A 24,598-nucleotide genomic window follows, 5' to 3' on the forward strand; every position below is an offset into this window, starting at 1 on the left:
GATCAGCAACAATGGCAATTCTTAGTACTTGACCAAAAAAAATGTTGCAACCCCTTGGCCATGGTGATTAGTTGAATTCTAATTTTAATTATTCCTATTATGGCTTCTATTTTTTAATTTTTCAAGTAATTAGTTAATTGATTTCTGCTCCTATTGTCTGTTGGTTGATTGACCATTGTCTGAAGCTAGGTGAACCTTGCAAGTAATTAGTTAATTCATTCGATTTTTGTAGGAGGTCATCATTACACTGCAGATTTTGGGCATACTTTGGCCAGATTTTTTTGGATTCCCTTCTTCTGTATCTCGACTCCATTGTTTTGTTTATAGACAAAGGGGAAATTGTCTTTTTGAAAACACATATATCATGTCGTGGTTGTATCAAATATTCGTTCCATGTCAGTTAGGCAACAATCCTTCAAGAAATTGAATGAATTCTGTATGAAACAAAGATGTATATGTGGATTTAGTTACTTCTATATATGCACACACTTTGTTTCACTAATTGAATGAATAGATTACAGTAATGTCTAGCTAACATGTTTCCTTTCTCTTAATTGGCTAGAAAGATTTAAAGCATTTGACACCAGCTCATCTCTTTGATAACCCATGCTTTCTTTGGTCGCTTGCAGTTCAAGTATGTTGAACATCGATCTAAATTCCTAGTTGTGAATCTTTAGCTATTTGGTGATAGCTAGGGATTATTTATGTCTAATTTTACAACAAATGATTAAAATATAGAACTAACCTGCTTGAGCCATAACTATGTTAAGAACCATGGGTACCTAATTCTGTTATCATCCAGTGGTTGGGTACTATTGCTTCGACGATATTGCTGCTTAAGGAGAATGACACTACGATCCTGAGTTGACATTGTTGGTTCATTTCCTGATCCATAAAATGTTGTCATATTTGGGTTCCAACTCCTCCCCGTAATTTCTCTATCCAGGTTCAGATTATTGTAGCTAAGTTGCTTATGGTTGATTTTGTAGTTTCAGATCAGATAGCTTGCTGACGGCTCTTTTCAGATTAGATAGCTTGTTTACAACTCTTTTTAGATCGGATAGCTTGATTTAGATCGGATAGCTCGTTCAATGGATTGCTACCAATTTTTAAAAAACTGAACGCAAGCCTCTTTTCAAGTTTCAGGTATTTCTAATTTAGTATAACCAATGCAGCCAAAAGTAACTGTGCTATGAGGTATTTGGTGCTGCAGCTTCTACCTAGAAGTAACTGCACAAAGAGGAATGGCAGCAGGAGGAGAAGGCGATGGGATCGATGAATTTCAAACTGGCAAAGTCGCAACCAGATAGGTTCTGAATTTTTTTTGGCTCGAAAAATCTTAGGATTAGATAGATTGTAGTGCCGAATGGTTCTGAATTCTTTTTCATGCTTATCTAATTTGCTTGGAAATTTTTTGCCGCCATGGCAGCGCACGAGTATAGAACGACTGGCCCCTTGGCTCTGATTAAATCTAATTTGATGTTGATTTAGAAGATTAATCGCACGAAATGTTTCGGCATCTCGTTGTAACAACATGAGCAATCATAAATGTTTGTGTATACAAACAAAATGTTTTTGGTAATGGTACAACATATGTTTAAACTTAATCAGGGTAATATTATTTTTTTTGTAATTGCTTTGTTTAATATCAAAGATATCAATTTGAATTATGTGTTTCTGTTAATCATTTGTGATGTCATGAGATTTTACATATGCTATAATTATTTGTGTAGTTGTATATTATAGAATTCTATATATACCGTAGCAATGCACGGGCATTCAACTAGTGATCTGTAATGGTCGACAGGGCCCCCACGGGTCCTCTCTCTCTCAAAAAAAAAAACACGGGCCTTTCGAACCGGGCTGAACCCAAAACTCCAAACGGCCCACGCGCGCCGCGTTTCTTCCATCTCGATCCCAAACACCTTCGCTTTCTCCACCTCCCTCCTCCGCGCCGGCGGCCTACGCGACAGCTTCCTTCTCTCTCTCTCTCGACTGCGCCGTTACAGCCTGACGCGATGGCCTCGTCGGCGACGAGAGAGGTGCTCATGCTTGAGGCCCCGCCGCCGTCCGACCCCTCCGCGGGGCAGTGGCGCGCGGCGCCGGACGCGGAGGCCATCGACGCGCTGCCCTACATCGACGGCGACTACGGTGACCCGGCGGTGAAGCGGGAGGTCGACCGCCTCGTCGAGGAGGAGATGCGCCGAGGGAAGCGGAAGCCCGCAGACTTCCTCCGGGACCTGCCTCCTGTTCCCACGGCCGGATTCGAGGTACAGTCGTGCAGATTTCTAAGCCCCTAATGTATAATCGGAGAGTAGCTCGAATTCATAACGTTTTTCTGCAGATGTTAGGGACTTAGCCACAGGTTGCAGCTTCTTCAATGCTAGCAGGTGTTGCGTTTAGGGTTATAAGGAGGGTCGAGCGGGAGCTAGGGTTTGCAGCTGTAGAGGTCACAGTGAACTAACTTGGCTGGATGAATTATGAATGTATGTTTCCGTTGTTTAGATTTAGATTTTGTGGAGGTCTAAGTGAATTAACTTGGTTGGGTAAATGTATCTTTGCATTGTTTAAACTTTAGAACTATTGCATATGAAGTTGAAGTTTTAGTTGATACCCCTTTACGTTTTACCTGTGAACCATTTGATTGGGTTGTATAATAGGTATAACATCTAGCACAGTTTTGTGCTCCCTTTCTGTAACAGCGCATTTTAAGCTGGGGTATCATGCTCTTGTAGTCTGTCTTTTATTTACTTCAGATGGAAATCCTGTACAGATGTTTACTTTGGTTTCAGATAAAGTCTGAATGCCCAGAAAAGGACACGCTTATGCTTTTAGTTCGATGGATTGATGTTTACTTCTGATGGGTTTGAGGTTATTACACCTCATCTGGTCATGACACTGAGGTCTGAGGATCAAACATCGACCATTTATAATGAACTATGCATCTCTACTTGAAATTCAATATTAAAACATGACTTGGAAGATTTTCTAAGTTTGTTTTTGAAGTTTTTAACAGAAAATATTCTGTACTGTTTAGTGAGCACTTCTATTAAACTTTGACCTTGTGATGCTACTATCTTCTTTTTCATGTATTTTAATTCCACAGATATCTTAGATATACTTGTTTTAACTATTGTGCCATATCAAAACCGGAACCATGATGTGAATCAAGATGTTTGCAAGTTTTGACTGTTTGAAAATCTATGTGTGATGCAATTAATGTAAAGCATGCTATCGCTTTTGTTTCAGAATCATCCTATGCTTGCTAAAGAATATGAACGAGTTAGGGCTGGCAAACCTCCTTTCATGCTAGATATGTCTCGCTATGGTTTGGAGCCACCTCCAATGAACAGGAGGAATGATGTTGGTGCCTGGAGGCAGGCTCTACGGAATGCTCAGAGCCAATTGCAGCATCAAATTATAAGGTAAGTCAGGGTATTACTTTTGGGGCATCAAGGGTTATGTATTCATATTCTATAATATAGACGCCTATTTGCAGAACTGTGTGTCTATGTAGAAACTAAGGAAAACATTTTTGTAACAGCTACAAGTTTATAGCTTGTAATAATCATGAATGACTTGCAGTATTGTGTAGCATTATGTGAGAAGTTCTTCTGACATGCACATGCCATAGTCAGAATAGTGCCCTTACTTCTCCACCAAAGAAATGCATAAAAACTGGTGCATACTGAGTTAATGAACTTTATCTATTATCATGGTTGCATTGTTCTACCCCATTTAATAAAGGGTCACAAATTCACGGGAGCCTATGTTTTTTATACTCTCTTCAATGATTTCTGTAAGGCCAGTCTCTGTGGGGGTTTCACTTGGATGTCATGCACATTTATTAGAGCGCCATGTCAGCAAAACTGCACTTTTTGCATGAAACGAAGAGGAGAGAGAAGGAAGTAGTTTCACCATGGTGAAACTCCGCGGGCGTTGTTTCCCACGCGGTGAAACGGGATGAAATCCCCACTGAGGGCCAGATCGTTTCACCATCTTGCATGTGATCCAATCATTTTGCAACAATTAAATGCTTTGCTTAGCCTTGGAAACAACAAAGTGAAATGCTTCATTGCTGGGGTTATTTCATAGATGGTTTCATTTCAATCTTGATGACGTGTTGGTATGTGAAACCATGCAGTGACACTATCCATTGAGACTGGCCTAAGGCTAATTTTGAATTTGACCATTCATTTCTGTACTATATATGGTTGATAAGTGATAGTTATGAAATAACAATCATAATATTATAAATATAACAGTACCTTTTTTTCATTAAACCTGCATGTTAGTTTTAGTAAATGTATTCAAAGTTCAAATCTTGAAACTTTCACGCCTTGTAAAAGGGATGAATAGAGGGAAGTCATTACTGTTGCTCTATTGCTGAACAAACTTTTATCTGTTTTCCTGTTTATGATAAATGGAAATTTGGTCGTGCCTTGTTTTGAAACAGTGCTAGTATTGCAGGATAGAGAATCTTGAGCTTATGCTGAAATATGGTGTAGATGTTTGGAAGCTCCAGAACAAACAAATGGAATCAGTTCTGTCTAGGTAAGTTAATGTCCATGTAGTCCTTGGCAATGTCATCTCTTTTATCTTTGCCTTTCATTTAAAACTTAGGTCCTGTTTGGTGCCACGCTGGCTTCGGCCCCACCGGCAACTTCGCCACCGGAGCCGGAGGAGCTGCACCAAACGGCCAGGATAGGAGAAGCACTTCTGCACCTGTGGGAGAGGAACTGGAGCCATTGAACATATGGAGGCGAAGCTGGTTTCTGGGGCTCCAGCTCTCTGGCAGCAGAGCGTTTGTAGAGGAGCTGCACCAAATGTGCCCTTAGTTTGCTTTATGTACTGTGCTATTAGTTCTTGGGAAGTGACAAAAAATGATGTATCTATCTATATCATATTTTGTTGGTCTTATGTGTGATATGTCAGCGATAGTGCTAGCTTAGATGTCCACTGAAGCACTCTACTTGCTTTATAGGTTTAAAATAGTATCAATCAGTGTCACACTTATATGGATTTGAGACATTGATCTGCCATCTTATATGCAGGATGCAAAAGATGGCTGTAGAATACAATGAAAGGATAGAAAATGTCAATCGTGAGAGGAAGTTCCACCAGGTTATAAGCATTTGATCTCTTTATTAGGAGTTTGAGTCATGATAATATTTCACAGGCAGCTCATGATTTGTTTTTTTATCAGCAAAATACTGGAGGACAGCTGCATGCCCTGACAATGGAATGGCAGGAGCTGTGTCAAAAAAATATAGCTATTCAAGCTGCCTGTGTTGACCTGCAGAATCAGATTGATCAGCTTAAACTTGAAGCAAAAGAACTGTACGTGCACCCCCCCCCCCCCCCCCCCTCCCCCCTCTCTCTCTGTACTTATGAATTGTGATGAAATACTTGTTAACAGGGGAATGCCCATGGACGACAACAATGGAACCAACTCACAAGCATCATGAGGATTTGAGGTACCGTTCTGTATGCGTCATCTAGTTAAGTTAAGACGCCAGGAGACAGCCATTGCCTTCATTATGTTTACAAGTTATGCCGTTGCAACTACAGATACAGAGGTGGCAAGGAAGAAGCTACGGTGCTTCAATGAGGTTGGGAGCTGGACGTTCCATTAGCCATTGTGCTTACCTGACTTGCAGTTGTCATATGGGCCAGTTTGTTTGACATTGAAAACATGTGGACTGTGCCTAGCAATCGTATGGGTTGAAGGTGACCCTGACCTGTGCAGCCGAAAACACGTCGGAGAGGAAGAGTCTAAAATTCGTGTATTGTTGTCCGTTGGAATGTCCTAACCTGTGGCAAGAGACACAACAGATGTTTATCCACTTTCCAGCGCTTTATAGCGTAACATTGAGTTTTGAAGCTTTCTTCTGTTTAGTTTTCTGATTGTTTCTGAAAATACCTTGTGCGTGCAACTCTTGTCCTCTTCAGAATGTGCTCAAATGTTTGTAAACAGTGGACGCCTTACTCTGCTTTGAGTTGACGCTGTTATAGTTCATGCTCGAAAAGCCGTAGGCCTGAGGCCTGCTTTAGTTTTTTAAAAAAATTAAGATTTTCCGTTACATAAAATTTTTGAACACATACTTAAAATATTAAATATAAATTAAAAATAACTAATTGTAGTTTGTCTTTAATTTGTGAGATAAATCTTTTAAGCTTATAATTAATTCATGATCGGATAGTAATTGTAAAAAATAAATCAAAGTGCTACTCAAAACCAAAAAATTTCGCCAACCTGTGTACACTCGAGATGATCCTCTGGGTGGCCACTGGCCAGTAGTCCAGACGGAGGGAAGAAAGGAAAGCGATCCGCAGGTGTCCATTTTAGATCCGACGGTCAACAAGGTACGCTTTGAAATCCCACCTGCCGGCTCGTCGCGTCGTTCCTCTCGACAGTGTCACACTGCCACTGCAGCGCCACCACATCGCGCCCGCGGCTAGACTCCAAGCTAAGGCCTTGTTTAGTTCCAAAATTTTTTGCAAAATCGACACTATAGCACTTTCGTTTGTATTTGACAAATATTGTCCAATCATAGACTAGTTAGACTCAAAAGATTCGTCTCGTCAATTTCGACCGAACTGTATAATTAGTTTTTATTTTCGTCTATATTTAATACTCTATGTATGCGTCTAAAGATTCGATGTGACGGGAAATCTGAAAAATTTTACAAAATTTTTTAGGAACTAAACAAGGCCTAAAGCTTAAACTAGTGCTCCACCTCGCACTCGCCGAGAAGGAAATCTCCAGCCCATCCGTGAACCCACAGCACTCGCCCAAACCACAGCGGACAGCCATGGCCGCCGCCTGCTACTACCCAGCGCGCATCATGATCTCCTGCTCAGCCACCACCACCACCACCTCGTCGTCGCCGTCAGCGCGCCCGCTGCGCGTGGCCGTAGTGGGGGGCGGCCCCGCGGGCGCGTCGGCCGCCGAGGCGCTGGCCTCGGCGGGGGCCCGGACGTTCCTCCTCGAGCGCAGCCCCGCGGGTGCCAAGCCCTGCGGCGGCGCCATTCCGCTGTGCATGCTCGACGAGTTCGCCATCCCGCGGGACCTCGTGGACCGCCGCGTCACCCGGATGCGCGTCGTCTCCCCCTCCAACCTCGCCGCCGACTTCTCCCGCGCGCTGCCCCCCGGGGCGCACATCCCCATGCTCCGCCGCGAGGTGCTCGACTCCTTCCTCCGCCGCCGCGCCGCCGAGGCCGGCGCCGAGCTAGTCCCGGGTCTCGTCACCTCGCTCTCGCTCCCCGCGGGGCCCGCCGACCCCTACCTCGTCCACTACATCTCGTCCTCCTCCCCAGAGGGCGCGGGGCGGGGGGTGCTGGAGGTGGACGCCATCGTCGGCGCGGACGGCGCCAACAGCCGCGTGGCGCGCGAGGTCGGGGCCGGGGACTACACGACGGCCATCGCGTTCCAGGAGCGCATCCGCCTTCCCGACGCCGCCATGGGGTACTACGACGACCTCGCCGAGATGTACGTGGGCGGGGACGTGTCCCCGGACTTCTATGGCTGGGTGTTCCCCAAGTGCGACCACGTCGCCGTCGGGACGGGGACCGTCGCCGCCAAGCCGGAGATCAAACGCCTCCAGTCGGGCATCCGGGCGCGCGCGGGCCCCAAGATCGCCGGCGGCCGCGTGGTCAAGGTGGAGGCTCACCCGATCCCGGAGCACCCGCGCCCGCGCCGCGTCGTGGGGCGCGTGGCCCTGGTCGGCGACGCGGCGGGGTACGTCACGCGGTGCTCCGGCGAGGGCATCTACTTCGCGGCCAAGTCCGGGCGGCTGTGCGGGCAGGCCATGGCGGAGGAGTGGGCGCGCACGGGCGCCGTGACGGAGGCCGGGCTGAGGCGCGGCTACCTGCGGCGTTGGGACGACGAGTTCCTGCTCATGTTCCGGTTCCTCGACCTGTTGCAGCGCGTGTTCTACGGCGGGAACGCCGGCCGCGAGGCGCTGGTGGAGATGTGCGCCGACGAGTACGTGCAGCGGCGGACCTTCGAAAGCTACCTGTACAAGCGGATGGTGCCCGGCGAGCCGTGGGGCGACCTCCGGCTGCTGTGGCGGACGGTGGCCAGTATGGTGCGCTGCGGCGTCATCGGCAGGGAGGTGGAGCGCCTGCGACGCCTGGAGCTGCAAGGCTAGACAGAGGAGCTTTGCTGAATAATAAGGCAACTGTGTCCGATTGACGTTGTCATTGTTTTCTGAATGCATTTTATACCCTTTCTCAAGCATTCTGGTGATTTCTTTGCTTAACTTATTATTATACACGAACGAATTCAGAACCAATGTATTGCAACGGACCAGAACAATTCCTCTGAAATTGGTGACGAATCTCTCTTTGCACACGAACTGTGAAACTGTGTGTGTTTGGATCCCTTGCTAAATTTTAGCCCAGTAAAACTATTTTAGATATCAGTGTATTTAGAAGTTTAGCTAAATTGACTAAAGTTTCGCTAGGTAAAATTTAGCAAGAGGAACTAGACCCTTTGTCAAGAATAAGCTATTGCCAGGAACCATATATATATGTATGGAACTAATTATATATACCCACAATACGACTCGTTATCGTTAACATCCATCCAGATTAACTGGAAAGTCCGATACACACAGAGAAGAATGTAAAGTTGTATCGTACAGCACAATTGTGATGCATTAATATTTTAAACTGCATTACTCAGTATAAACGATCTACTAGTGCCAATGGCCAATTACAGTCTTGATATCGGAACAGGTTTTTAGAGAGTAATCACGCAACATAACAAACCAGCTCTCTGAAAAGCCTAGCAAAGAAATACAATACTTAACATTTCAATGAAACAACAAATATTTTTCTCTTCTCAACAAATCAGCATAAGCAGCAACATCAGCCAAATTTCAGCGAAACAAACAGGTCAGGTCAAAATGACCATGGCTCCGTTTCTGCAGAAAATGCCTCGCCATGTGCTCCATGAAACCGCAGAATCGTCCAATCAGGCCTGCATTCATTGAGAATAAGTAGGCCACATGAGTACATGACAGTCTTGGTAATGCTAAGCAGCAAAAAGGTCTAATTTATTTCAAAGATCATGGGAACACTGATTAAACTATACTATTTTTTGCAAACAAGTGTGTAGAGTTTGGTAAATGGCACATGGAAAGGAAGCCAGTACCTTGTTTGCAATGTTGCTGGAGAGCCAGTCAAGACCCTCGTACAAACCTTCTCCTGTAGTAGCACAAGTGCTCTGGATATACCTACAAGTCACATTAAAATACAGCAGATTAAAAATACTTGGTCCACAAAGAATATGCTAACATACATAAAGAAATATATTTAGTTAGGAAAAGCTTTATACGGAAGAATACCAAGAGTTGTATGAAACTGACAAGTTAAAAATGAAAGATACAGAGAATAGGATGGACAATGCAACCATAAAACTAAAATTTAGTATATGATGGTTGCCAGGACAAATGGATTGTGTAAGAGTCTGACAAGTGAAACAAATCAACAATATCTTACCAGTGGCGTTGGCGCAAGGAATGGAGACCAAGCTTATCGGTGATCTCAGCAGCATTCATTGCATTTGGCAGATCTTGCTTGTTAGCAAAAACGAGCAAGACAGCATCCCTCAACTCATCCTGCCAGTGACATGTGGATGAATGCTCAAAACTTGTACCCCAAAAAAGACAATTATTCTAAGAGAGTTTTATGTATGCAGCTTAGTCCAAATGTCACTGGAACCAGAATCAGAATAATGAGCACCTAAATACAGCCAAACTCATTAACCATATGGAAAAGATCTTTCTACAGGTTATACAAATACAGTAGTTCCAGAAAACAAATCTCAAGATGTACAACCAGCCATTTCAGGTTGAATGTATTTCAGATGTACAGACATGTTCATGTGTATACTCCTCTGCTAAATCAGTTATATGATATTGGAAACTTAGATGTTAACCACCCGATTGTGGCAATCTTTATATATATAAAAATCTTCAAAGGTAATTCTGGCAGCAAAAATTATTATGTTTCCCATAAGTCAGACTGAGAAAATTTCATTCCATGCTGTGGTACTGATACCAAGCAGTTATTTAGACTCTTAGGAATTCTCACATCGCAAACTTAAATTCAATTCATTACACACAAGTACACACCATTTGGCATGTTCAAATTGATCAAAGCATCATTCTGAACATTGCTGGAAGAGAACGCTTTGAAATTCAAAATTATAAATCACAGTCCATGTAAATTAGAAATGACAGCACATTATTGAACATGCAACAAATATAACAAGAAACATGAACACAATTAATATACCTCGTTCAGCATCCTGTGGAGCTCATCCCTTGCCTCAACAACACGATCTCTGTCATTGCTATCAACAACAAAGATAAGGCCTTGGGTGTTCTGGAAATAGTGCCTCCACAATGGCCTGATCTGGGGTTGAAAAAAATAATGTTGTGAGTTAAAAGTCTCTTAAACCTGAATACAATTAGATTTATTATCAGATGTTTTGAACGATCTTTCTGGTACAGCACAGAAAAAGCTAGTGCAGCTAAGTTACTGGAAATAGGGAAGAGAGGTTTTGTATACTATTGTATTTTCGTATGTACCTTGTCCTGACCCCCGACATCCCAGACAGTGAAGCTAATGTTCTTGTATTCAACAGTCTCCACATTAAACCCTTGAAATCACAAAATAGAAGTCAAAATATTTGTCAGCTTTGCTCCTTCTATCTACAGTAATGTGTTGCGGTCTTGTCCATTTCACAAAAACAAAAGATACATGATGGATATAACATAATGACACAAACAACTGTCTAACCGCATCTACTAGCCAAGTAAAAGCATGCAGCAATAAAACAAGTTTGACAGATTAGCTGCAGTGGAAAAATCGTGATTCATATAGTTTTACTATTGTAATGCAGTGTGTTCCTTGTGTTGGTCTAATTCAAAGGGAGCTTCACAGATGGCTAGATCCATTTGCTAATGTTCTTTCTCTATTCTCGGGTAATTTTCACTAATCCTGAAACAGATCCAAACTAATAACAAGCATTGTTTATATCATTATTGCTTGTTGTGGATAAAGCTATAGTATTGCATTCTCAAGAGTCAAAAGATATAGAAGATCAATGTATACTGAAAAGCATAGAATAGACTCTCACCGATTGTAGGGATGGTGGTCACGATCTCTCCGAGCTTGAGCTTGTAGAGGATGGTGGTCTTACCAGCTGCATCGAGACCGACCATAAGGATCCTCATCTCTTTCTTGGCAAAGAGCCGGCTAAAGAGCTTCGTGAAGCTGAGCCCCATATTGCCACACCTGCGGAAGCCATTGAGCAAGGGTTATCATTGTTTCGTGATCAAACATTACATTGAAAGCACGGCAACCAAAACCAACAAAGGAGACTCTCAGCACAGAGAAACACCAAATCAGAGATTGAGCTCTAGAATAAATGTATAGCATCATTTTAGTCCGCTCGTATTTCATTCAACGGAATTATTTAGATCTTTATGCAAACAATAACGGTCTACTGATATCAAGAGAAGAGAAATGCGATCGCCTCAGCTAAGAACAGATCAACGCCCAAATGATCACCGACGACTATACACCGCGCCAAGCCAACAGCATCACAGACCTATACCAACACAGATCTACGAGGGATACCATAATGCCCCTCCATTTCTGCCAAAAAAAAAGCATTCCTAACGATGCAACTCGAAACAACATTAGCACGCGGAACCGCGGGAGCCGAGATCCGATAGCCAATGGCCTGAACCGCTGAACGGCGACAAGAATCCGAACAGCCAACACGTCACGACCAAGAGCAGAATTCTACGCGCGCACAGAAGGCTCAACAGCATAGATCTGCACCCTCATTCTGCGACAGATCTAGAACCAGCGAGAGATCGGGAGCGAGATCTTCGGCATTACCTCCTAGCAAGCAGAATGGAAACGTGATCAGGAGAGGGAAGACAGAAGGAGGTCCGGCACCAACCTTCGTGGAGATCTCGGAGGCGCGCGCGATCTCGCTGCTCCCCTCTCCCTCTCCTCCTCGGCTTCGGGCGGGGCGAAGAAAAAGAGACGAGTGGTCGATGCCCGGGCCGGGGGGCGCCTCTGGGCTTCAAAAAGAGGTGGGGGGAGGCAGGGTTGGTGGGGCGGAGGCTGGGCCCAGTCTACGTGAGCCCGTGGGGGATGGTGGCGTGCGGGTAGGCTGCGGTGCAGGTGGAACGGGTCCAGGAGAGGTGGGCGTGCGCTCCTCGTTTGAAGCTCCAACGTGCAACCGACGCTTCGTGAACTCTTTTTTTCAGAAAAGAAAGTCGTATGATATGAATGAATAATATTGACACGTGTAGGCAGGTGCATCAGAGACGGCAACGGCACACGGAAAGGTGAAGTTTGGCCAAATTTGGTGAGCAAATTGCCAAAGCTCCGAATAAAACAATTTTTAGTGTGTATATTTTTCTAACATTGGGTATAACTTACAGAAGCAGAAATAATCGTGCAAATATTTGAATGAGTTCCGCTGGCTCTAGACTGAGCTCTATTTTTAAGTTTCCTTTTTTTTATTAAATAGTCATTTCTAGTATTCCAGATACGTTTTAAGTATATTCTCCCTCCATTTGAAATCATATTAAGACGTTTGGTGTTTTTTGTCATGTAATATGTAATATTTTAAGTTTAACCAATAAAATAATAACATTTATGATGATATTAACTACGTATCATTGCATTCTTCGTTAATTATATTTTTATAGTATATTTATTTGAGGTCATAAATCTTTATAATTTTTTCTATAATTTTGATAAACTTAAAATACTTGACAACGACAGCAGCTGCTGAAACTGATTTTGCACCGCGTGAACAAGAATCCGAACATATCCAACATAGTTACATCAATGTATCTAGAAAAACTAAAGCTTTGTTCAGATCTATTTTTTTAGATTTTGACACGGTAGCATTTTTGCTTTTATTTGACAAACATTGTCCAATCATAGAGTAACTAAGCTCAAAAGATTCCTCTCCCAATTTACAATTAAACTGTATAATTAGTTTTTATTTTCATCTATATTTAATGCTCTATACATATGCCGCAAGATTCGATGTGACGAAGAATCTTGAAAAGTTTTTGGTTTTAGTGGAAACTAAACAAGGCCTAAAATGTTTTATAATTTGGATGAAAGAGAATAGATAATAGATAATTAAACATTAAAATGATACGGTTATATTCCCTTAATTCTAAATTATACGATGTGTTAGCTTCGGCTAAATTATACGATGTGTTAGCTTCGGCTTCTCTAGATTCGTAGTTTTTGTTTTACACTTAGATATACACTATTATGTCTATATACATAGGTTGCCTAGTAAAAATATTGCATCTAGAAAAGCTAAAAAAGCTTATAAGTTGGAACAGAGATAGTATCTTCTACAATCAAACTCCGTGCCAATTTTCTTTTATACATAGCCTAGGTCCTCCCTATCCAAACCAAGACGCAGGTGGTGAAATCAATCTCAAATATTTTCTATCGAGTTTCTAAAGACATTGAGGCCCTTTAAAACACAGGAATTTTATGAAAGTTGTATCGGGTTTTCACAAAAATATGTTTATTGTTACTAAAATACACATAAAACAAAAAAAAATCTCTCATTCCAAAAAAGGTCTCCTTGAGTAGAGTCCACTTAGTTCAGATACCACAACGTACTTGTGAAGGTTGAGGAAAAAAAGTGAGGAATGCACGTGGGCCGTGGTCACGTTGTCTATGTTCCTGAAGAAAATATTCAAATAATTTTTTTTAGGTTTGGTTACTTTCGTTTTTATTTGATGATTATTGTCAAATCATAGACTATGTAGATTTAAAAGATTTGTCTTACAAATTACAGACAAACTGTATAATTAATTATTTTTTATCTATATTTAATGTTTCAGTCCAAAGATTCGATGTAACGGGAAATCTTGAAAATTTTTAGAAAAGTAAACAAGACCTATGTTAGGTATGTTTAGCTCCCTCATTTGAGCCACCTTTGACCTTTATCACAAAACATGTTAAATTCATACAAGCAAGTTAATAATGCTTCAAAGATACACCAAAGTAACCTAATTATCTTAATCATGCATAAACAATCATTATTTTAGCTAGAATAGCAGCATATATTTCTGGTGCTCAATATATTCTAAGAAAATTACAGTAGCTTAGACATGCATTACGTAGTCTACCATAAAAACATTAATTGCATAAGTATTTTAGCCTACAACTAATTATTGGGAAAATACTTTATACTACGAAAATCATCAAACAACAGATTTTAGATTATTAACAACTAATTCTTATTCTTAGCACAAGAACAATCATAAAAAATTACCAAGTCAATATCACACATATTTTATTTACTACAAAATTCACAAAATCAGCCATTAAGTGCACTTAATTCATAACATTATTTGACTACACAGTACATATCACATATTACATTTTTCATAGATACAACATCACAAAAGAAAACCAACGAAACAAGTTTCACATTTTTCTGAGCTATATTCTATTTATTATGCATTTTACAAGAAAGCAGCATTTTAAACAATTAAATAAAACCTTATATAAAAGTATCTCAAAAATCACATGCGATATTTTTAACATGTAGATCTAGTGACAAGAAACATAACAGAATTGGGTTTTGGCCCACCATTTTCTAGAAGGGAACTAAACACCATCCAAATTTTTTAGCAAAATAGTTACCATTTTGCATTCTTAATTTTGGAGTCAAGAGGTCAAAAAAAAAACCCAAAGAGCCTTCACTACCCCATCTAATCCTGAATTTTTTTGTATTTTAGGTAGAACTAAACATAACCCTAAAAATTTTAGCATTTAACATTTTATCATTTCAAAATAGTTGGCATTTTACATTTCATTGGAAACTAAACGGGGCCTAAGAATGGTGGTGTGATAAAACTGAGAAAATACTTTTGGTATGTTGGGCTCTTTCAGCTATCTGATTACCTCCAGGTATCAGTACATGTTTTAAGAAAACTTTTTTTTGGAGGGAGAGCTGTTACAGAAAAAAAAAGAGCCCCTTTGGAACAAAGGATTTATGAAGAAAATCTGTAGGATTCTAACAGATTTTTTTTCTATGTGGCACTTTAGAACAAAGGATTCGCCATCCAAATCCTACAATATTCCTATGGAATGGCTCAATCTATAGGGATTTTGTAGAAAACTAACTTGAGGTCTAACCTCTTAGAAACTTTCCTTTATTTCTCTCTCCTCTAATTCTTGTGTTTCTCTTGTGTTGTATCCAAATGCTCCATTAGAGACCTTCCTACATTTTTAATTCCTGTAGAATTGCCAGCGACATGCAACTTCAATCCTATGTTTTTCCTATTCCTATGTTTTGGATATCTTATGTTCCAAATAAGCCCAAAAGGTTCTTAACAATTTGGTCTGTGAGTTTGGAATATATAAAATTCTCATCACATATGTTTGTGTAGGACAGGACAACAGAGACGTAGAGAAATAGGGTGACAGTGACACCCAACTCCAGCAGTGTACTAAAATGTGGACTCAGATTGTATTCAATTCCACCACTATATGCACATTATGCATCCTTAATTTATACCAGAAAAATGAAATAACAGGGCAGTTTCTCCAATATCACTCCGACTACTTCTCTTAAAAAATATACATAGGTAAGGTCACCTCAATAAATATATTAAAAAACAGATGCATTTTCCTCTGATCCTCTCCCTAAGCAACAATTTTCGTCTGTTGCCTACTACTCTAATACAAACTGGCTTCACAAACAAAAGCGAGTTGATAGCTCAAAAGATCATGCTAACCAAAGTCTAAACTGGATGAAATCATTCAAAAGCAAATCTGGCCTTCGGTCTTAATGATGTACAAGACATCCAATCTGTTCGTCAAAACAAAGATGCTATTTCAAGGAAAACCTGCTCCTGTGCTCCATGATACTTGATTGATCTGGCTAATTATGTATATATTTAAGGAATCTGGGGCGGTCACATTGATACACTATCCTCTATTAAAATAAGATCTGTAGGGGAATGCTACCGACACTAGCTAAAGAGATCAACTCATTGTCTTTTATTTCCCTCCAATGCCACCTCTATCTCTATGAATGTATGCTCAGGAAAACACTGCAGACTGGACCTATTTGAAAAGGAACAGAAAGATGTGCTGCCTAGATCCTAAAATATGGCCCCAGCAAAGGAGGAAACATAGCAACATGGAGTATGCAAAGAGGCATGCTTTCTACCAAAGCCTTCAAGATTGAACAAGGCTCTTTTCCTAGCTTGTTTTCTCCTCATTTTCTTGAATTAATTTGTCCATCTCCTTCTGCCCGGTAGCTATCAGTGTCTTCACCGTGTCAAACACGGTCATTTTAATGCTGCATGGTTACAACAATAACTGAGTACTGAATGTGTTGTTAGACAAAAAAAATTCATTCCCAGTTTTACTAAAACTAAACCAAATATTTTTGTCACCATGGTGTGCAAAAGGATATACCTGCTATTTGGTAGATTTTTTAATGCATTTGGCACAAAACCTCTATAAAGACCAGTTAGACCATCACGCTCCACAATGCCTGCATTAAGCATTGAAATAGACTTAAAAATGTGTTTCATTTTAGCATGATCAAGAAGCATGTGAGCACATAGAAATAGCAAATAACATAGTTCAGATTTATCAAGATCAAGTGTATGTTATGTATTAGCCATTAGCTCATGCAATGCTAGCATAACTACCTGGAATAGCATCAAAAACTGTATTGTATGGTGTGCCTTTCATCTGCATCTGTCTCCTAATAGTGTCCAGGGGATAACACATCAAAGTTGCAAATGTTGCTGAAAGAAGAGCAGTTGCTAGAGATGTTTCTGGTCTATTCTTGTACTTCTCTGGTACAGATTTCTTCATTCTTGTACATCAAAAGAGAATGCAATACAAAAAATGTGAGGTAAATACTTAAATTTCTGTGGAGCTTTCATGTGTGTATCATAGTATTCATATGCAGTAGAAGGAATCTCACAGGTCAAAAACACAGAAGTTCACAGCAATGTAAGGTGCAATTGCTATAAGAGATGGACCCAAGCCTCCATAGAAGGAGGCCAGCCCTTCTTCTCTCAGCATGTTAAGAGCAACCTACAAAGTCATCAGGCTAAGCCAGTTTCCACCAAAAATAAAGAAAGAACTTACAAGAGTGGTTACCTGAGGTAAAGTGCTGTGTCCAGATTGAACTGCTAGCCTGAGCCGGAGAACATCCAGTGGGTAAGTTACCTATAAGCAAGTACAAGTAGAAAGTTCTGAAAGTGCTAAGATGGTATTCTGTGGATTTCGATAAAATTCATGTACCATGAAAAACTAAAGACCAAAGAAGAAACCAACTATATTCGAAATTCCCATATCTAACAAAAACAGAAATACAGGGACATTTGCTAGTGAGTAAGCAAATAAAATAAATTACAAGTGTAGATGTCATGCCCGCGCAAGCACCAGCAGCAAGTCTCCCAAATACAGAAAGCTCTCCATCCTTTGTCCGGAAAATTTTCTGAATTAAAAGCAGTAACATTGTGACTTGTGAGGAGAGAAATGAGGAACTCACTAGATCACAAAGAATGTAAAAAGAAACGTGATGACTAAGTGTAACCATGAGTAACTATGACCTTGTAAACTTCATACGAGAAGAGCTGCACCGCACTGTAAGGAATTATGCGAATGACCTGGACAAGTTAATGGAGATGGATAGGAATCAGCACAGGACTGCAAGATCAACCATGGATGATAGGGAACATCAAGCACCTGTGGAAGGTTGCCTTTCCAGTAACCCTTAAGCCCATCCTTCTTCCCAATGTCTGCCATAGCCTGCATAATTGCAGATGTATCAGATTACAATATATTATCTAAAGTTGTAACCATTTAACTCCAGGTAGCACCTATCAAAAAGTTTTTTTAAAAAAGGATTATGCTTCACAATTCAAACCCATCTTTAGGATTAGGATTGCTGATTCAATAGGATTTGCTGATCTCTATTTTCAATAGGCATGTCAGGACTCAGAAAAGAGGACCATCCAAGGGCATATGCAACAGGTGCACCCATTGATCCTTAGTGATTTGTATCTTAATTTTTCTCACCAGTGCTGGTATTATGTTAAGCATAGGATTTTTTTTCCTAATGAAGTCATTTGTTAATTGACCAGTATAAATTGTCTCCCTAACATTGATGGAAGAAAGTTATTAGGAATCTCATATCCTGTTTAAGTCTTAAAGATAAGCTCTGCAAACTGTGGTGTATTTCAGATTATTCCACAATCCACAGATGTGAATTTTCCACAAAGAATGTGGCACATGAGACTTCAATTTTCAACAGAAAGCGTAGTTCAGAAGGTACATTAATGAATGAACGTAGCACATGACACTCCAATTTTCAACAGAAAGCGTAGCTCAGAAGGTACATTGATGAATGCACAGCATCAAAGTAAATCCAGCAAAGAGAAGCGCCTCATATTGGTTACCTCGAGAAATCCAACACCCTTCTTGGCGCTCTCTCCCGCCACCCGCACGCTATGCGTCTAGATAGATGAAAAAGAACAAAATTAAATCCCGTCAGCCGCAAAGCAATACTGCAATAGTATGAAGAAGACCGACGAGCAAAGAATTAGTAGAGCTGCGAGCGCTGTGGGTTGCCGTGCCTGCATGAGGATCTTGACGCGGTCGAGCGGCGCGGTGACAGTCTTGGCTATAGTGCCCGCGGCGGCCCCCGCGGCGAAGAGCGCGGCGCTGTTGGGTACTAGCGCCAGCAGCGCGAGCGGATGGTGCACCAGCTGCGCCGCGGGGGGCAGCCTGCGCTCCGTCGACTTCGTCTTCGCCCTCTCCTCCACGGCCACCAAAGCCGCCCTCTGCTCCTTAACCTCGTCGGCCTGGACAACGACCACTTCCTCGACCGCCTTGGCGACGGCGGCAGCGGCGTCCCCGCCCTCGCGGACGGAGAGCGAGGCGAAGGCGGGAATCCGGGGCCCCGCGCGGAGGAGCGGCGGCGCCCCGGCGTGGTTCTTCCGCGGGGGCCGCCACGAGTCGCAGGTCTCTCCCCGGCGGCGGCTCATCGGGGACGGCGGGGTGTGCCTGGATCTGCGAGCCCGCGGGAGTCGGGAGGCGGTGGGAGGAAGGCGTCACCGCGCGAGATGAATTGGAGACAGGCGGGGGAAGAGAAGGAAGAGAGAGAGAGAGAGAGGGGATAAGGAGGGCACAAGGAAAGCCATGTTAGTGCGAGGGTGCTTAACGCATAATCAAACCCACACGTGCATTGATCTCCTCATCTCCGTTTTCGAGCGAGGGTGTTTCAGTGTTTGCCGTGCCAGTCCACCGTACCTGTTTTTAGTGGCCGTGGTTTCCACGAGATCTTTACTAGTGCCTCGCAAGAGGAGAACTCATTAAGGCTCTCTCTTCATTTCATCTCTAAATTATGATTGTGTTTGGTGACTTGGACTCCATAGGCATGAGTAGACATATTCATATACTCTTATAAAGCTAAATCTTATTAAATAGTTTGTCTCTTTATGTAAAGTGTCTACATCATTTCTCACTAAGTGACCCACTCAATGTTCTATCTTTTCATGCAAGGTGTCCACATTATTTCTACAAGGTGTTGACATCATTCCTCACTAAGTGACTCACTCAATGTTCTATCTTTTTATGCAAGGTTTCTACATTATTTTCTACTAAGTCTATGTCATCTCATATTAATTACAAAAAATATCCATGTCATCTATATCATCTGGAATACTTTAAATATTTAATCTATATCATGGCAAAATGCCACTTTAATTTGTCGTTTCTATATTAAGATAAGAATAGTGTAATGTCTAGTGACTTAGTTTCATAATTAATCTTTTTGGCACCGCTTTTGCAGTTTCTATACCTAGTGATGGCGAAACCGTTTGATCAGCATGGCTCCTACGGTCCTACCTGCACAAGAAGTCGGACGTCGTTTTAAATAGGGAGTAATATATATAGACGTTGTTGGTGGGTGACACATGACTCATACCTTTGGTGATTACTAGTGAATTGTATAGAGACAAGTCACCAAACAAAACAACACCCAGTATTATTGAGTGCGGGCAATCAGTTCTAGAAAAACCGTGATAAGAACATCTTTTAGCTATGGTCACGTAGATATGATTTAATATTTGAAAGAAACATGTTTATTCTTTTTTGCAGGTTGTACATTGCTCATTGATTCTGCGCATTGTTATCATCGCTTCCTCCAGACAAGAAACCAGACATTGATCTCGTTCCCAAAATCAAAGGCATAGGGAGCTTTTGTTCCCAAACACGGTGGCGGTGACCGTTTTGTACTTTGAGAGATGCTCCAAGCCTCCAACGGTGATTAAGGTACGCTCGTGCCTGGACACCGGCCATTCACTGACCTTAACATCTTCAGAGCATCTGCTTCGGTCTTAAAAGAAGAATACCAACGGAATGCACCGGTCCCGAGCCCCTGTTCGGTTAAGCATTTCTGGCCTGGAAAGGCCCGGAATATTTCCAGCCCAGTACAAAATATCAAATGGTTCCAGACCGTTGCAGCTCAGAAACGAACGGGCCCTAAGTGGCTAAGTCTACATCGCAGCCAAATATGAGAAATGCAAAAGTGTCTTGTTCCAATTTCAATCCTTCTTTTAAGCAACACTAAAACATAAGTTAACCTACACCAAATTCCTCAGCGTCAGGCTCCACTAACAGGAGTACACTGAGCCGAATAACACGGGCACATAGTTTTAAAGAAAAGAACAACACGGGTAGAATGAACTGAACGGTGCCAAAGAAAACAAATCATCTATCTATTTTATAGACAGGGTACCAGGGAATGCTTCCTCGACTTCGCTCCACTTGCTACCGATCGTGTCCGCCTCGAGTCCGTCAATCTCGTAGCGCACCTCCTCCATGTGTTCGTTTATGCTGGTCACGGCCTCCTGCACGCCCTGTATGGCCTCCTTGAGGGCGGCATCATACTCCGCGTCTGCCTCTGCATCCTCAGTCCCAGCGGCCTCCGTGATCTCCTTGACGTGCACGCACACGTGCTGGGCCATGCTGCGTGACCTGCAGTCCTCGTGGTTCACCAGGCGCTCTGAAGGCCTGCCGGCTTTCTTCAGCACCTGAATCTTCGCTGTCTTCAGAAACCAGCGAACCAAACAAGGAAGGCCAGAGACAAATAATCAGCGACTGAAGAAAATGCCAATATGAAAGCTATAGGAGAAATAGGAAGCAGATGATGGAAACAAAATGTTGCATGTTGAAAGTTGCAAGCACAAATATCTTACATCTAAATTCCGGCCAGTACCAGAGGTCAATCAGGAAATTACCCAAATAAGTCAAAGTTTGAGTAGTTGGACTACAATGCAATTTCAAGGGTACATTGGTCAGGGCCTAAGGCTTGTGTAGCTATCAGGTGCAATAAGAAGAGGTAGCAAACCTGGAACCATTATCATGCCAAAAATAAACATCTGTCACTTCTACAATTTAACACATATTACTTTTAACAGGGAAAACTATAGAATCATTTTATGTAAATTCAAGTGTGTTAAAATGTATTGTTTAAGAGGTAAAGCTTGGTTTCCTTTAGGATTTGACAAAACATGACCTGATATAAACCATGAGATATGAAACTGTGATCTCCCATGTGCTAATAACTCCTCCAATCACAGTATTCCTAGGCTAAATGAAATGTCAAAACACATCATTACAGATTTAATATGAAAGAATAAGTTTCCACTCTGGAACAGAAACATAAAATCTAGTTATTTTAAGGAAGCCCAAATAGCAATACAACAAACCCAACAGCCCAAGCTAACTTACCAAATGCAACTTCTCTTTCTCATGTGCTTGAACACCCTTCAGTAAATCGGCAAGATCACTACGACTAAATTCTGGCATTGAGAGCAGGGAAATTATTTCAATGACCTGAACAAAAGAATTATTAGATGCTGTTTTTTATGGATAAGAAGAAGATGGGACAACTAGAGCTAACTTGTTTCGAGCAATCATTGAACTCCGCTGTAATACTGCCACACAGTTTTTGATAGGCCAATTCACCACCATTAGCCATATACTCAGAAAAACCCCTGCCACATATTTTTAATGAGTCAATGAGAAAACAAAATGGTAGGTTTAGAAAACTATTGTCATTAAGTACTTTTCACACAGAGAGATGCAAATGCAGTCACCAGAATTACAGATGACTAAAAAAACTTGTTGGCAAAATGCATAACCAAAGTGACTAACAATTATATTTCTGAGTTAGAATACTTACTATAATAAAAATACATTGATGTGATTTTTCAATTTACCACTTGAACCATTGTAGCATGGAAATATAGTGACAACACAAAGTACTTTTGCTATTATTCCCAGAAGTCTTTTCTCCTTTTGTGAATATATTACATGCCAGATAGCTAAATTTCGAGTGGGTTCAAAGCAACAACCATGCTTTATGGCTAGATCAACAACTACAAGACCAAGAAACTTATATAGCTACAATACACCGGACCTCTTTGCATAATAGGTCCGAACATTATAAAATTCTGTTGGGAAGCATATATACATAAAAAACCACAGAAAGGCATTCAGAAGTGGTCCTGATGGGAAAAGGAACTACCAAATGAGCATTGCACACATACTATTGAATTGTACTACGTATACTTCTTTTAATATCACAGAGACGATTCTGTACAATTGGTAGTAACGTAAATGAGCCTTATCTAGTAACTAGTATGCCAAAGGTAGAGGATACTACTGCTAACTGAAGACAACTGAACCCTTCTAGTCATCTATCCCTTCCCTCTCCAAATTTCTTCCAAGCTAACATGGCATCTGATGTTCCTAGATAGGCCAAGTTTCTCATTAAATTGGCACAAAACATCTTATTTTGTGTCTGAAGAATTTTAGACCTACTATTATGCTCTTTCTTTGAACGGCAGGAAAACACTCAATGCACAATGGACAACTTCCAAGGATTCAACGCTAGAAACTTCCTATATCCTAAGAACCTTATCACTAGTGTGACAGCGGACAAGTGAAAACAAGATCATCAAGGTTGACTCTCCCTTGCAATAAGCTCGAAGCACTGATTCATGCTACAAATCCAGTGGATAATCGATGACAATTAATCATGGAAAAAATCAGCAAAATGGCTAACCAAAACATAACAGATTCCAATACATGTTGAAAGGATCCAAAGTTCAAACTTATGTTCCAATCACAATGATCCACTAAGACTAAAATAACTACTCTAACCACCCAAAAAGTAAACTCAAATCCACACTGCACACCAGCAACACATCCTAAAACTACAAATCCTAAAACTACGAACATAACAAACATGAAAACACCTCACTTCATCGGATGCAAAGAAACAACAACAAACCAAAGCACCAAAAATCAAATCACTAGTTGAGATGACAGGCGAGCAGACATAGACATCATGACTGGGATGGGCTGATCACATTCTCTGAGCAATGTTTTTGCCAGAACTTTCCCAATTCTGGCAGGAATACAACTGTTTCCTATGAACCTTTGAAACAGGGCCAATAGCCCAATACTGTATCGACTACCAATTTCAAGGCTAGCAAATAAAATGCTAAAAAAAGTCATATAAGAACTAGAGTCCCAGCCCAATCTGGCCTACGGAACTATGGTCTTTAACACGCCACCAGAAATCTCTCGTATGATCATTAGGGTTTATATATAGTTCAGAACCGGGGCGGCTGGGCCGCACCGGAGAACGACGGCGGTACCTTCGTAGCGTGGAGTAGGCCTCGGCCCGGCGCTGCTGCACGGCGAGGAACCTGCGGAGCAGGCCCACCAACGCGGCTGCGCTAAGCCGCTCGCCGCCGGTATCTGCATCCATGGCGGCCTCCTCGGCGGCGGACGCGGCCGGAGTCGGTTGGTCCTCCGCCATGGCTTCTCCACCTCACAAGGAGTCGCACTCCCTCCGTCCTCGTTCCTTCGCCGCAGCGTCTGGACGGCGACGGACCGTTTGGATCCGATACGTTTCTTGGAGGAATCGGCAGAAACCTTTCCAAACGGGTTCCCAGCGTCGAGAATCGGAGCGCAAACGATTCCCCCTTCACTGGAAACGGCGATCGGCTGGTTTCACAGCGATTCACTCGGCCTCCGGGGACAAAATGGCGATTCTAGTTTGGGAACGGATCTATTCCGTAATTTGTGAGACAATTAACTAGTTCATGGTCATATAATAATTGTCAAATACTCTCTCCATACCAAATTATAAGTCATTCCAAGAATCTTGGAGAGTCAAAGCATTTTCACGTTTGATCAAAATTATAGAGAAAAATACTAAGATTTGTAACGTAAAGTGAGTATACTATGAAAATATAATTAAAGAAGAATCTAATGATACTTAGTTAGTATCATAATAATAATTATTTTATTATATAAATTTGGTCAAACTTACAAAAGCTTGACTCTCTAAGATTCTTGAAATGACTTACAATTTGGGATGGAGGGAGTACAAACAAAATTGCTACAGTATCTAAAAAAAACTTTCATCCAGGGCTTATTTAGTTCCAAATTTTTTTGTAAAATG

At 41.7% G+C, this 24,598-nt stretch overlaps 5 protein-coding genes across 8 annotated transcripts; 2 read left to right on the top strand and 3 right to left on the bottom strand.

Moving 5' to 3' along the window:
- On the top strand, window positions 1,880-5,976 carry LOC8074502 (pre-mRNA-splicing factor SPF27 homolog). Of its 3 annotated transcripts, none has more exons than XM_021457604.1 (7): window positions 1,893-2,270; window positions 3,250-3,425; window positions 4,471-4,554; window positions 5,055-5,124; window positions 5,207-5,340; window positions 5,420-5,487; window positions 5,572-5,976. In XM_021457604.1, exons 1-6 carry the CDS (start codon window positions 2,019-2,021, stop codon window positions 5,466-5,468), a joined length of 765 nt encoding a protein of 254 aa, XP_021313279.1. In that variant the 5' UTR covers window positions 1,893-2,018; the 3' UTR covers window positions 5,469-5,487; window positions 5,572-5,976. The 3 variants fall into 3 exon arrangements, with proteins under 3 accessions (XP_021313280.1, XP_021313279.1, XP_002455411.1); XM_002455366.2 differs by having other exon boundaries at window positions 1,894-2,270; window positions 5,420-5,477; window positions 5,572-5,936; XM_021457605.1 differs by lacking the exons at window positions 5,055-5,124; window positions 5,207-5,340; window positions 5,420-5,487; window positions 5,572-5,976 and adding an exon at window positions 4,661-5,048 and having other exon boundaries at window positions 1,880-2,270.
- On the top strand, window positions 6,658-8,356 carry LOC8085832 (geranylgeranyl diphosphate reductase, chloroplastic). The gene has a single exon (XM_002455367.2). It carries the CDS (start codon window positions 6,816-6,818, stop codon window positions 8,151-8,153), a length of 1,338 nt encoding a protein of 445 aa, XP_002455412.1. The 5' UTR covers window positions 6,658-6,815; the 3' UTR covers window positions 8,154-8,356.
- Window positions 8,636-12,138, bottom strand: LOC8085833 (ADP-ribosylation factor 2). Of its 2 annotated transcripts, none has more exons than XM_002457568.2 (7): window positions 11,987-12,138; window positions 11,153-11,310; window positions 10,602-10,672; window positions 10,306-10,425; window positions 9,508-9,626; window positions 9,161-9,242; window positions 8,636-8,986 (listed from the first exon to the last, which is right to left on the bottom strand). In XM_002457568.2, exons 2-7 carry the CDS (start codon window positions 11,298-11,300, stop codon window positions 8,981-8,983), a joined length of 546 nt encoding a protein of 181 aa, XP_002457613.1. In that variant the 5' UTR covers window positions 11,301-11,310; window positions 11,987-12,138; the 3' UTR covers window positions 8,636-8,980. The 2 variants fall into 2 exon arrangements, with proteins under 2 accessions (XP_002457613.1, XP_021313282.1); XM_021457607.1 differs by having other exon boundaries at window positions 11,923-12,057.
- LOC8074503 (probable envelope ADP,ATP carrier protein, chloroplastic) lies at window positions 15,937-19,346 on the bottom strand. The gene is made up of 10 exons (XM_002457569.2): window positions 18,690-19,346; window positions 18,513-18,569; window positions 17,800-17,862; window positions 17,664-17,720; window positions 17,465-17,548; window positions 17,209-17,277; window positions 17,030-17,142; window positions 16,749-16,918; window positions 16,510-16,588; window positions 15,937-16,390 (listed from the first exon to the last, which is right to left on the bottom strand). The coding sequence occupies exons 1-10, from the start codon at window positions 19,098-19,100 to the stop codon at window positions 16,291-16,293; spliced, it is 1,203 nt and encodes a 400-aa protein (XP_002457614.1). The 5' UTR covers window positions 19,101-19,346; the 3' UTR covers window positions 15,937-16,290.
- Window positions 20,631-24,223, bottom strand: LOC8074504. The gene is made up of 4 exons (XM_002457570.2): window positions 23,787-24,223; window positions 22,022-22,115; window positions 21,850-21,954; window positions 20,631-21,164 (listed from the first exon to the last, which is right to left on the bottom strand). Exons 1-4 carry the CDS (start codon window positions 23,948-23,950, stop codon window positions 20,835-20,837), a joined length of 693 nt encoding a protein of 230 aa, XP_002457615.1. The 5' UTR covers window positions 23,951-24,223; the 3' UTR covers window positions 20,631-20,834.

Source organism: Sorghum bicolor, chromosome 3 (assembly GCF_000003195.3).
Source record: "Sorghum bicolor cultivar BTx623 chromosome 3, Sorghum_bicolor_NCBIv3, whole genome shotgun sequence".
Lineage (NCBI taxonomy): Eukaryota > Viridiplantae > Streptophyta > Magnoliopsida > Poales > Poaceae > Sorghum > Sorghum bicolor.